This window comes from Chelonia mydas, chromosome 9, assembly GCF_015237465.2.
Source record: "Chelonia mydas isolate rCheMyd1 chromosome 9, rCheMyd1.pri.v2, whole genome shotgun sequence".
NCBI classification, from domain to species: domain Eukaryota; kingdom Metazoa; phylum Chordata; order Testudines; family Cheloniidae; genus Chelonia; species Chelonia mydas.
Window position 1 is genome coordinate 90,192 of NC_057855.1, and position 14,422 is coordinate 104,613.

Sequence of the window (14,422 nt, forward strand, 5' to 3'; positions counted from 1 at the left end):
CACAATGACATTTGTTGCTTATCAGTTTGTTGATTGCTAAATTATTATCTAAAGCTATGAAGTGTGACAGAAGGTCTGGAGTCTGCCACTAATCTACATTCCATGGCAAGGGAAAATTGCTTAGGTGGTTAAAAAACAAGAAGTCTGGATGAGCTGGATGCAGCCAGAGAAAATTATTTGTAAAAGGCTGTGCTTGAGTTCAATAGTTAGGCATTGGAAAGGCAGCTATTATCTCCTGGAAGGTGGAAAAGCAAGTGCTTGCCAACCCTTCTGTATGTGTATTTATCTTCAGAAAAGTGTTTTGGGAAAATAGGGCTAGAGCAGGGGTGGGGCAGGAGAGGTTTATAAGGGATCTAGGGTGAAGAAATGGGAAACAGCTCTCTCTTTGGACACATTAGCATGAGACTGATACATTGAACAGCAGAGGTCAGAGAAGGGAGTTGCTCTTTAGACATGTAAGAGCATTCTTTCTTCTCTAGCTAAGCTAAGGGAAAAAACCTCTCTGGGCTCAGATTGAGTATCCAAATGAGGTATGTTATGCAAACCATTTATTTTAATTCTCTTAATTTGTAATAAATCCTGTTTTAAGGCAGCTACTCATAGACTCAGACTTTAAGTCCAGAAGGGACTATCATGATCATCGAGTCTGACCTGCACAACAAAGGCTACAGAACCTCACCCACCCACTCCTGTAATAGACCAATAACCTCTGGCTGAGTTACTGAAGTGCTCTCATCATGAATTAAAGACTTCAAGTTACAGAGAATACACCATTTACATTAGTTTAAACCTGCAAGTGACCTCTCCCCATGCTTCAGAGTAAGGCGAAAAACCTCAGTGTCTCTGTCAATCTGACCCAGGAGAAAATTCCTTCCCAACCCCAAATATGGTGCTCAGCTGGACCCTGAGCATTTGAGCAACACCCAAAAGCCACACACCAGGAAAGAATTCTCTGTAGTAACTCAGAGCCCTTTCTATCTAGTATCCCATCACTGGCTACTGGGGATATTTGCTACTAGCAGTCCCAGATCGGCTATATACCGTTGTATCCAGTCTCATCATACTATCCCCTCCATACACTTATCAGGCTCTATCTTGAAGCCAGTTAGGTGAAGGTTTCTAACCATCCAAGGAGTGAAATTCTGGAACAGCCTTCCAAAGGGAGCAGTGGGGGCAAAAAACCTAATTTCAAACTTAGATTCATAGATATTAAGGTCAGAAGGGACCATTATGATCATCTAGTCTGACCTCCTGCACGATGCAGGCCACAGAATCTCATCCGCCCACTCCTGCGATAAACCTCTCACCTATGTCTGAGCTATTGAAGTCCTCAAATCGTGGTTTAAAGACTTCAGGGAGCAGAGAATCCTCCAGCAAGTGACCCATGCCCCATGCTACAGAGGAAGGCGAAAAACCTCTGGGGCCTCTTCCAATCTGCCCTGGAGGAAAATTCCTTCCCAACCCCAAATATGGCGATCAGCTGAACCCTGAGCATATGGGCAAGATTCACCAGCCAGATACCCAGGAAAGAATTCTCTGTAGTAACTCAGATCAAATCAGACTTGTTGATAGCCAGTTTACATCCATTTGTCCACATAGTCTGCCTTAAATGAGAGCCAAGTCTTCAAACTTCTTTGAAGAGGAACAGCATGAAGAAAGGCATTGTAAGCTGTGTACAGCCTTCCCGCCCTAAAAAAGTCCTGATAGGTTAGGGGTGGGGCACATACCACACCCTGGCTTTTTGCCGTTGGCCTGCCTCCCATTGTGGGGGTGGTATAGTAGCTGGAGATTGGCTACTGACCACCTGATCAGCGATCCCCCATTGAAGGGGAGGAATGTCACTGCAGAACAGAGAGAGGGAATTAGCTGTAGGTCACCTGGTTGCTCTAGGTCAATCAAGCTGACACAGGGACAGGATTGGGAAAGTGCTGCTGCAGTGGCAGGCTGTTTCATTTTGTGGTGGGAGAAAGACATCAAAGGAGGGGACAGCTGAGAGCAACTGTGGAGAGTCAGGCAAGGGGCAGCAGCATTCAGCACCCCAAGCTCCCAATGCAGCCCAGCATCTGTGACTTCAGCAAAGCGCCAGTTGGTACCCGGGATGGGACAAAGCACTCTTGGGCTTTTAATTGGGTTAGAGAGCATTAAGCATTGGGGGCTGTGTATACTGTACTATTGCTAGGAAATGTGTATATGTAGATAGGGCTATACTCCTGGAATTTGCCTTGATACTGAGTGAGATTTGCCCTGCTTAGATAAGAGTTGTTTTATTGTTGAGAGAAGTGTTGGTCCTGGGATTAACTCCTGCTTCTCCAAGGGTGGGTGTGTGTGTGCGTGCGTGCAGGGGTTTGGATAGGAACAAGGGGAGATAGTATTCCCAGACTCATGATCTAGGATCTAACAGTTTGCCTGGAGTCCAACCCCCACCATCTCAATCAGAAAGGCATGGACAGAAGCAACTTCTTTCAGCAAGATGTGCTGCCCAAGATTATGACGGGTGCACACAAAGAGAGATGCTTACTGTACCAAAGAGGAGGTGTGTCAACAGGGACGTGGATGACATAAAGTGGCAGCTTTTTGGTATATTTTTATTGCTGGACTTCTGAGAGAGATTTGTGGGACAAGTGCCATGTTAAACTTATTAGACAAGGTAGGTGAGGTAATATCTTTTACTGGCCCGCACCCACCTTGTCTCTAATATTCTGGGACCAACATGGCTACAATTACATTGAATACAATAATGCCTCATCATCTTTTGCAAAATAAGCATCCACATTGCACAATAATTATGTTTGTTCATTACCTGAAGGCTCCACTGTAGCTATAATAACGTTCCTGGGTACTTGCATCACATTTATTGTTTCCACTGTTATCTCCAATGCAAAGCTCACAGAGTTTTGATGGGTAATTGTCCATCTTGGCTGCAGGCACACAGCTAGCGGAGAAAAAGTCACTCACAGCTGAAAAAAGAAAGATGTGCCAACAAAAAGCATGGAGAGGTGAGCGTCAGCCATTCACAAAACACCTAGATTACAATATCATTTAATTATATGGCAATGCAGGTTTCACTGAAAAGCCAGCAACATGCATATTATATTAGGCTTACTGGGACTGACTAATTATATCTTTCAAAACATCTTCAAAATTCAGTCTAGATTGTTAGCTAGCGAGATAGGCTGAAGGATAGATTGGGTTAGATTCTCCAAGAGCACATGCTAAGCTTATAGTTGGTTAACAGGGGTACAAACTGCTTTGATTACAATAGACACTTCAGCTGCATTTCTGAAAGTTGGTTTAAGATTTTGCATGTCCATTTTGTTAAAACAAGCAAATCAATTAATTCAGTGCAAAAATGTGCCCCCTATGTAGAAAATACACTTGCACATTTAAAGAAGGCTACGTAAAATACCGGGCCTGCCCACTTCTTTGTTCATTAATTTGCACACACATTATTGATTAAAAATGCAATTGCAGGGGTAAAACTCTACTTCGAGAACTACTCATTCTGGGCCAAAAGCCTGCAGATCTTGTTTAATCTTTACTCCAATAAGGTCTTGATGAAATAGAAAGTTTTCAGGATTTGGCCCATGCACAATCTGTACACCCAATTAAGCCACAACTTTTCAAATATTTAGCCCAGAAGTCTGTTCTTGCTCAGTAAACATAGGTTGGAAAATACACCAGAACTGTGGGCCAAATTCTCCACTGACTTCCAGTAAATCCTGTCTGATCATATTGTCTTCATTGGGGTTACACAGAATTTGGCTCCGTGTTTCTTCTTCATTTGGGACTTCCATACAAAGTATCACAAAGAGCCTAATCCTGCAAGCCTTACTTACACAACCTGCCCCATTGACAGCAATTATCTCCAGAGATGCACACTGAGGTATAGTGAGTTCATGACACTGTGTAACCCACACACCTCTTGGGTGTGGTGTTCTGTCCCATTTAGTGGTACCAAGTAGAGAGGGAGATTAATGAGTCTGTTCTGCACCTTAGCTAACAGCTGTATGGCTTTTAGCTCATGCAGTAGAGGCTCATGCACTAAACTCCAGAGGCCCCGGATTCAATGCCGCCCGCCGATGACCGAGGTCTGTCAGCATTACAACTGCTTCTGTAAGGACTGCTTGCAGGAGAGGAAGGGCTGAAGGACTGGGCCCATATTGTTTTGCAGTGAGTTAACCATAAGATGAAATGGAAAAAAAGGTTTTTCTACTCTACAAGAGGAATTTCTCATGCATTACTCCCATGAGTCTTCCCAGGTGTAACAGACCTAATCCTCAGGCATCAAGATAAGCATTTAATACCAATATGAAACACACACAGAGCTAGGAAACTTCTCTTGGTACTTTTCTTCCCTGAATAAAAAAGGCACAACCAACCTATCACTGCATCTTCTGATGTGTAGAACACTTACCTTGAGGAATATTGCAGTCTGTGGGCCTAATAAAGCCCCTTTTAATTAGAACACCAATAGGGATGTTCCATCCAGCCATTCTCCCATATCCTGTGTGGCAGGACTTTTTCCCTTTCAGATCATTGATGGTGAAAGCATTGGAGGTGTTCCGTTTCACTAATGCCACAGCATAGTACATGTTGCTGTTGTCATCAGCTTGTTGGGAAGAAAAAAAATAATTATCCCTTTTCCTGAGTGGCCTTATTGTTTCATGAAAACCTGATTGATATGGCAGATCAATTATATCTCATTTGCTGCTAAATTCCTAACTCATCCTACATGAAAGAGATTGCACCAACAATTCCAGGTTATGGAACGTCATTTTTCCTCCTTTCATTATAAATACGTAATTCGTAATTAGCTGTTTTACACTAACTGACATTCATGTGGAGCCTTTCATTTACATAGATGCCTTTACTGCTGTCTTAATATAGAGATGGGTCTGAATTGCTTTTTCAAATGCCATGAAAATATTTCTATAAGTTTTAGTTTTTAGGAATTACCCCCCATCTTTTTTCCCCTTTTCATTTTGCAAAATCCTCCATTTGGGTCCTAAGCTATGTGACAAAGCTGCTTTAAAAAGCACATTGCTCATATGTACAGATTTTACAGATTTGGAGGAAAAGCTCTAAACATTTTGCAGATTTCTATAGGCTCACCTTGATGACAAACACCACCACTAGTCAGCCTTTTATCACTCTACTTTTGAAAAGTATCAGTGAGGGGAAGAATTTGATCTCAGCTAGAAAGTAAAATGTAAATTTCCGTATTATTTTCTTCTGTGAAAGTTCTTTCATTCATCCCCTGGGTGAAAAATGATGTTTGACACAGACAACAAAAGCTATGAACTAACACCACAAAATTCCAGAAACCTTCACATCTTTGCAGAACCGGTGAAAAGACAAAAAGTCACCAGTAACATTTTGGATAAACAATGTTACTCAGCCCTTTATTTGCAACTCATTGCTAAAGCACAAAATATTTGTTGTGGGTGGGTGAACAGAAAGGGCAGTAAGACATGCATGAGGTCAGATCATCAAAGAATAAGCACATAGAGCAGCCAGGGTCTGCCACTGACTTGTTGTGAGGCCTCCCCCCTCTGTGCCTCACTTTCCCTATTTGTAAAATGAGGATAACGATATTTACCCGCCTTTTTAAAGTGCTCTGACATGTATTGATGAAAAATGCTACATAAATACTGTCAAGGTTCCTTCCTCACTCTGAATGCTAGGGTACAGATGTGGGGACCTGCATGAAAACCTCCTAAGCTTACTTTTACCAGCTTAGGTTAAAACTTCCCCAAGGTACAAACTATTTTACCCTTTGTCCTTGGACTTTCGCTGCCACCACCAAATGTCTAACACCGGTATTATTATTATTAGGAAAGAGTTCGTTTGGAAACGTCTTTCCCCCCAAAATCCTCCCAAATCTTACCCCCTTTTTTCTGGGGAAGGTTTGATAAAAATCCTCACCAATTTGCATAGGTGACCACAGACCCAAACCCTTGGATCTTAAGAACAATGAAAAAAAAATTCAGTTTCTTAAAAGAAGAATTTTAATAGAAGAAAAAATAAAAAAGAATCACCTCTGTAAAAACAGGATGGTAAATACCTTACAGGGTAATTAGATTCAAAACGTAGAGAATCCCTCTAGGCAAAACCTTAAGTTACAAAAAGACACAAAAACAGGAATATTCATTCCATTCAGCGCAGCTTATTTTCTCAGCCATTTAAAGAACTCAGAATCTAACGCATACCAAGCTAGATTACTTACTAAGTTCTAAAACTCCATTCCTGTTCTGTCCCCGGCAAAAGCATCACACAGACAGACCCAGACCCTTTGTTTCTCCCCCCTCCAGCTTTGAAAGTATCTTGTCTTCTCATTGGTCATTGTGGTCAGGTGCCAGCGAGGTTATCCTAGCTTCTTAACCCTTTATAGGTGAAAGGGTTTTTCCTCTGGCCAGGAGGGATTTTAAAGGTGTTTACCCTTCCCTTTATATTTATGACAAATACTAAGTATGATTATTGTGCAGCCCAAGTAGTAAGCAGGCAAAGTCCATTGACTTCTAAGGAGATGTGCACACACTTAAGCAGCGGTGAATATGGCTATGTAAAATATGCCATTGACAAATGCGAAGTTCTAAATGTGGGAGAGACTAATTGGAACTATTCATACATCATACTGGGGGTGTCAGCTAAGGAAAAGAATGTGGGAATCATTGTAGACAGCTCACTGAAGACCTCTGGTCAATGTACATCTGCAGTTAAAAAACTAACAAAAATTAGCAATGGAATAGAGAATAATATAGAAAATATTATAATGCCATTATATAAATCAATGGACTGCCTCCACTAGAATACTGTGCGCAGTAATGGCCACCCCAGCTCAAAATGGCTATTGCAGAAATATATGGGTGTGTCAAAAATGGGTTACAAGAATGTTTGGGGCCTGGAGAGACTTTCATATGAAAAGAGACTGAAAAGGCAGGAACTGCTTAATAGATTATAAGGCCAGAAAAGGACCATTGTGATCATCTAGTCTGACCTCCTGTATATCACAGGCTGAATAAGACTTCCTGAATTAATTCCTGGTTGAACTAGAGCAGATCACTTAGAAAAAACATCCAATCTTGATTTAAAAATTGCTAGTGATGAAGACTCCACAACGACCCTTGGTAAATTGTTCAAATTGTTAATTACCCTTTCTGTTAAAAATTTGTAACTTATTTCCAGTCTGAATTTGTCTAGCTTCATCTTCCAGTCATTGTATGTTGCTATACCTTTGTCTGCTAGACTGAAAAGCCCTCTGTTATTAACTTTCTGTTCCTCGTGTAGGTACTTGTATACTGTGATCAAGTCATCTCATAACCTTCTTTATTTTGGTAAGCTAAATAGATTGGGTTCCTTGAGCCTTTCACTATAAGCATGTTTTCCAAGCCTTTAATCGTTCTTGTGGCTCTTCTTTGAACCCCCTCCAATTTATCAAAATTTTTCTTGAATTATGAACACCAGAAGTGGACACACCAGCAGCAATCACATGAATGCCAAATGCAGAAGTAATATAACCTCATATAGGCACCGAATTTCTAATGTGCTGGGGGCTGCTCCCACCGGCTCCACCCAGGCCCCTTCCCCACTCCACCCCTTCCCCCAGTGTCCCCCCCACCCTGCATCTTCCCACCCCACTCCGCCCCTGCCCTGCCTCTTCCCGCCCCCACCCCAGCTCTTCCCCGCCCAGTCCCTCCCTAGGGTGACCAGATAGCAAGTGTGAAAAATCAGGACAGGGGGTGGGGGGGTAATAGGAGCCCATATAAAAAACAGCCCCAAATATCAGGACTGTCCCTATAAAATCAGGACATCTAGTCACCTTAGTCCCTCCCCCTGCATCCTCACACCTCCTAACACCGCAAAACAGCTGATCCATGGCAGGCAGTAGGCACTGGGAGGGAGGGAGAGGCGCTGATCAGTAGGGCTTGCCGGTGGCAGGAGGCACTGGAGGGAGGGAGAGGCCTTGATAGCAGGGCTGCTAGTGGGGTTTGAGCACCCACCATTTTTTCCCCGTGGGTACTCCAGCCCCAAAGCCCTCATGGAGTTGGTGCCTATGTAACCTCCTTACGTCTACCTGAGAGTCACAGAATCATAGGACTGGAAGGGACCTGTAGAGCTCATCTACTTCAGTCCCCTGTCATGGCAGGATTAAGTATCTAGACCATCCCTGACAGGTGTTTGTCTAACCTGCTCTTAAAAAGCTCCAGTGATGGAGTTTCCCCAGCTTCCCTAAGCAATTTATTCCAGTGGTTAACTACGCTGACAGTTAGGAAGTTTTTCCTAATGTCCAACATAAACCACCCTTGCTGCAATTTAAGACCATTGCGTCTTGTTCTATCCTCAGAAGTTAGGAGTAATTTTTTTCTCCCTACTCCTTGTAACAACCTTTTATGTACTTGAAAATTGTTATCATGGCCCCTCTCAATCTTCTCTTCTTCAGACTAAACAAACCCAATTTTTTCAATCTTCCCTCATCGCTCATGTTTTCAATAATTTTTATTACTCTATTCTGGACTTTCTCCAATTTGTCCACATCTTTGCTGAAATGTGACACCCAAAACTGGACAAAATACTCCAGTTGAGGCCTAATCATTCTGGAGTAGAGCAGAAGAATAATACTCCTGCATCCGATGAAGTGAGCTGTAGCTCACGAAAGCTTATGCTCTAATAAATTTGTTAGTCTCTAAAGTGCCACAAGTACTCCTTTTCTTTTTACTCCTGCTAATACATCCAGGATTACGTTTGGTTTTTTTGTGTGCAAGTGTTACACTGTTGACTCATATTTAGCTTGTGATCTGCTATGACCCTTGCTAGGCAATCATTTCCCATTTTGTACATGTGCAACTGATTGTTCCTTCCTAAACGGAGTACTTTGCATTTTTCTTCATTGAATTTCATCCTATTTGCTTCAGACCATTTCTCCAGTTTGTCCAGATCATTCTGAATTTTAATCCTATCCCCCAAAGCACTTGCAATCCCTCCCAACTTGGTATCATCTGCAAATTTTATAAGTGTACTCTCTATGCCATTATCTAAATAATTGATGAAGATATTGAACAGAACTGGAGCCAGAACTGATCCCTGCAAGACCCCACTTGTTATGCCTTTCCAGATTGACTGTGAACCGCTGATAACTACTCTCTGGGAATGGTTTTCCAACCAGTTGTGCACCCATCATCTAGTAGTTCCATCTAGGTTGTATTTCCCTAGTTTGTTTATGAGAAGGTCATGCAAGACAGCATCAAAAGCCTTACTAAAGTCAAGATATACCCCACCTACCGCTTTCCCCCTATTTGTCAGACTTGTTATCCTGTCAACAAAAGTTATCAGGTTGCTTTTACATGATTTGTTCTTGACAGATCCATGCTGACTGTTACTTATCACCTTATTTTCTTCTAGCTGTTTGCAAACTGATTGCTTAATAATGTGCTCCATTTTCTTTCCAGGTATTGAAATTAAGCTGACTGGTCTAATTCGCCAGACTGTCCTTATCCCCTTTTTATATATTGGCACTATATTTGCTTTTTGCCAGTCCTCTGGAATCTCTCCTGTCTTCCATGACTTTTTGAAGATAATCACTAATGACTCAGATATCTCCTAAGGCAGCTCTTGAGTATTCTAGGATGTATTTCATCAGGCCCTGGTGACTTGAAGACATCTAAGTAGTTTTTTATTTGTTCTTTCCCTATTTTAGGCCTGGTCTACACTATGGGGTTAGGTCGAATTTAGCCATATTAGGTCGATTTTAAAATTAATGCATCCACACAACCAACCCCACTCTGTCGACCTAAAGGGCTCTTAAAATCAACTTCTGTACTCCTCCCCGGCAAGGGGAGTAGCACTAAAATCGACCTTGTTGGGTCAAATTTGGGGTAGCGTGGATGCAAATCAATGGTATTGGCCTCCAGGAGCTATCCCAGAGTGCTCCATTGTGACTGCTCTGGACAGCACTTTGAACTCCGATGCACTAGCCAGGTACACAGGAAAAGCCCCGGGAACTTTTGAATTTCATTTCCTGTTTGGTCAGCGTGGCGAACTCAGCAGCACAGGTGACCATGCAGTCTCCCCAGAATCGCAAACGAACTCCAGCATGCACAGAAAGGGAGACACTGGATCTGATTGCTGTACGGGGAGAAGCATCTGTGCAGGCAGAACTCTGATCAAAAAGAAGAAATGCAAATATATTTGCCAAAATCTCCCAGGACACGTTGGAGAGAGGCTACAACAAGGACACAGAGCAGTGCCGCGTGAAAGTTAAGGAGCTGAGGCAAGCCTACCAAAAGACAAAGGAGGCAAACGGTCACTCCAGGTCAGAGCCCCATACATGCTGCTTCTATGATCAGCTGCATGCCATGCTAGGAGGGGACCCTACCACTACCCCACCACTGTCCGTGGACACCTGCAAGGGGGGAGTCTCACACAACAGGGAGGAGGATTTTGTGGATGAGGAAGAGGAGGAGGAGAATGCACAGCAGGCAAGCGGTGAATCCGTTCTCCCTGGCAGCCAGTACCTTTTCATCACCCTAGAGCCAATACCCTCCGAAGGCAGGATCCCCGACCCTGAAGCTGGAGAAGGCACCTCTGATGAGGGCACATTTGTAACTACAGTACAGGGTTTAAAAGCAATAGTGTTTAATGTTTGATTTGCCCTGAAGAATTGGGATGCATTCGCGGCCAATACAGCTACTGGAAAAGTCTGTTCACATGTCTGGGGATGGAGTGGGAATCCTCCAGGGACATCTCCATGAAGTTCTCCTGGAGGTACTCTGAAAGTATTCTGGAATCATTTCAGCACAAAGCATGGCAATTAATGGTCCTAGGTTTTGGTCGCATTCAAGCAACATTTGGTCTAAATCTTTCTGTGTTAGCCTCAGGAGAGTGATATCATTCATGGTCACCTGGTTGAAATAGGGCAATTTTTGTAAGGGAACAGTAAAAGGACCCCGTTCATGCTGGGCTGTTTGCGCTTGGCTAAAAGGGATCATCCCGGAGAATGCATCTGATGAAGTGAGCTGTAGCTCACGAAAGCTTATGCTCAAATAAATTGGTTAGTCTCTAAGGTGCCACAAGTACTCCTTTTCTTTTTGCGAATACAGACTAACACGGCTGTTACTCTGGATCCCGGAGAATAGCCACTCGGTAGGGTGGGGGGAGGTGTGTGCTGCACATTAACCTGAAAACCGCAGCCCCTCCTTTTAAATGTGAAACCCAACCCATTGCTTGCTATGGGAAAGGATGGTGCTGCAGTTTGAAACCATTCCCACATATTATGCGTAAAAAGCCAACCCCACGTACCCTTTGCCTTACCATGGCTGCATGGAAACTGAATTCTGTTCCCCAGCCGTCTGTGATGTGTCACCATACCAGCAGGCGCTCAATATAAAAGGCAAAATGTGACCTTGTACCTCAAGCACATTTGCTGTCTGCTGTGAATTGCTTGATTCACTGTGAAAGAGTCTCCCTTTTGTTCTCAGAAATGTAACATCTTAAATTTTACTTTCCCTTTTTATCTCCCCCCATATCATCTCCGTCCCTGAGGTTACCACAGATTAGAAGGCAAAAAAAAACGCACTTGCGATGACACGTTTTCTGAGCTCATGCAGTCCTCCTGCACTGATAGGACACAGCTTTATGCATGGAGGCATTCAGTGTTAGAGGCTAGGAAAGCATTGAGTGTGAAGAGCAGAGGCACGAGTGCGAAGAGCGGAGGCAAGAGGTGATGCTAAGGCTAAGTGGGGAGCAAATGGACATGCACCACTTTGTATAATTAAGTATTCATTGGGCCAGAAAGAGAGACAGAGGAAGACATGAGAGATTGATTGGAGTTTGAGGCGCAAGTGGTCTTCTCGTCCATCCTCCCCGTGGAAGGAAAAGGCCTAGGTAGAGACTGTCGAATCGTAGAAGTCAATGAATGGCTACGCAGGTAGTGTCGGAGAGAAGGCTTTGGATTCTTTGACCATGGGATGGTGTTCCAAGAAGGAGGAGTGCTAGGCAGAGACGGGCTCCACCTAACGAAGAGAGGGAAGAGCATCTTCGCAAGCAGGCTGGCTAACCTAGTGAGGAGGGCTTTAAACTATGTTCACCGGGGGAAGGAGACCAAAGCCCTGAGGTAAGTGGGGAAGTGGGATACCGGGAGGAAGCATGAGCAGGAGCGCGCGAGAGGGCAGGGATCCTGCCTCATACTGAGAAAGAGGGACGATCAGTGAGTTATCTCAAGTGCCTATACACAAATGCAAGAAGCTTGGGAAACAAGCAGGGAGAACTGGAAGTCCTGGCACAGTCAAGGAATTATGATGTAATTGGAATGACAGAGACTTGGTGGGATAACTCACATGACTGGAGTACTGTCATGGATGGATATAAGCTGTACAGGAAGGACAGGCAGGGCAGAAAAGGTGGGGAAGTTGCATTATATGTAAGGGAGCAGTATGACTGCTCAGAGCTCCGGTATGAAACTGCAGAAAAACCTGAGTGTCTCTGGATTAAGTTTAGAAGTGTGAGCAACAAGGATGATGTCGTGGTGGGAGTCTGCTTTAGACCACCGGACCAGGGGGATGAGGTGGACGAGGCTTTCTTCCGGCAACTCACGGATGTTACTAGATCGCAGGCCCTGGTTCTCATGGGAGACTTCAATCGCCCTGATATCTGCTGGGAGAGCAATACAGCAGTGCACAGACAATCCAGGAAGTTTTTGGAAAGGGTAGGGGACAATATCCTGGTGCAAGTGCTGGAGGAACCAACTAGGGGCAGAGCTCTTCTTGACCTGCTGCTCACAAACCGGGAAGAATTAGTAGGGGAAGCAAAAGTGGATGGGAACCTGGGAGGCAGTGACCATGAGAAGGTCGAGTTCAGGATCCTGACACAGGGAAGAAAGAAGAGCAGCAGAATCATAGAATCATAGAATATCAGGGTTGGAAGGGACCTCAGGAGGTCATCTAGTCCAAACCCCTGCTCAAAGCAGGACCAATCCCCAATTAAATCATCCCAGCCAGGGCTTTGTCAAGCCTGACCTTAAAAACTTCTCAGGAAGGAGATTCTACCACCTCCCTAGGTAACGCATTCCAGTGTTTCACCACCCTCCTAGTGGAAAAGTTTTTCCTAATATCCAACCTAAACCTCCCCCACTGCAACTTGAGACCATTACTCCTTGTCCTGTCCTCTTCTACCACTGAGAATAGTCTAGAATCATCCTCTCTGGAACCACCTCTCAGGTAGTTGAAAGCAGCTATCAAATCCCCCCTCATTCTTCTCTTCCGCAGACTAAACAATCCCAGTTCCCTCAGCCTCTCCTCATAAGTCATGTGTTCCAGACCCCTAATCATTTTTGTTGCCCTTCGCTGGTCTCTCTCCAATTTATCCACATCCTTCTTGTAGTGTGGGGCCCAAAACTGGACACAGTACTCCAGGTGAGGCCTCACCAATGTCGAATAGAGGGGAACAATCACGTCCCTCGATCTGCTCGCTATGCCCCTACTTATACATCCCAAAATGCCATTGGCCTTCTTGGCAACAAGGGCACACTGCTGACTCATATCCAGCTTCTCGTCCACTGTCACCCCTAGTTCCTTTTCTGCAGAACTGCTGCCTAGCCATTAGGTCCCTAGTCTGTACCTGTGCATTGGGTTCTTCCGTCCTAAGTGCAGGACCCTGCACTTATCCTTATTGAACCTCATCAGATTTCTTTTGGCCCAATCCTCCAATTTGTCTAGGTCCCTCTGTATCCTATCCCTGCCCTCCAGCGTATCTACCACTCCTCCCAGTTTAGTATCATCCGCAAATTTGCTGAGAGTGCAATCCACACCATCCTCCAGATCATTTATGAAGATATTGAACAAAACTGGCCCGAGGACCGACCCTTTGGGCACTCCAGTTGATACCGGCTGCCAACTAGACATGGAGCCATTGATCACTACCCGTTGAGGCCGACAATCTAGCCAACTTTCTACCCACCTTATAGTGCATTCATCCAGCCCATAGTTCTTTAACTTGCTGACAAGAATACTGTGGGAGACCGTGTCAAAAGCTTTGCTAAAGTCAAGAAACAATACATCCACTGCTTTCCCTTCATCCACAGAACCAGTAATCTCATAATAGAAGGCGATTAGATTAGTCAGGCATGACCTACCCTTCGTGAATCCATGCTGACTGTTCCTGACTTTCCTCTCATGTAAGTGCTTCAGGATTGATTCTTTGAGGACCTGCTCCATGATTTTTCTGGGGACTGAGGTGAGGCTGACTGGCCTGTAGTTCCCAGGATCCTCCTTCTTCCCTATTTTAAAGATTGGCACTACATTAGCCTTTTTCCAGTCATCTCGGACTTCCCCCGTTCGCCAGAGTTTTCAAAGATAATGGCCAATGGCTCTGCAATCACAGCCGCCAATTCCTTTAGCACTCTCGGATGCAACTCGTCCAGCCCCATGGA

General features: G+C 44.2%; 1 protein-coding gene across 1 annotated transcript in view; it reads right to left on the reverse strand.

Moving 5' to 3' along the window:
* Positions 1 to 14,422, reverse strand: part of MELTF (melanotransferrin) — an 84,434-nt gene that overhangs the window by 15,227 nt on the left and 54,785 nt on the right. Inside the window, exons 11-12 of the mRNA XM_007066608.4 lie at positions 4,415 to 4,609; positions 2,801 to 2,957 (exon numbers count right to left, since the gene is read on the reverse strand). Of these exons, the coding sequence (XP_007066670.1) occupies positions 2,801 to 2,957; positions 4,415 to 4,609 (352 nt within the window). The remainder of the gene's footprint in view (positions 1 to 2,800; positions 2,958 to 4,414; positions 4,610 to 14,422) is intronic.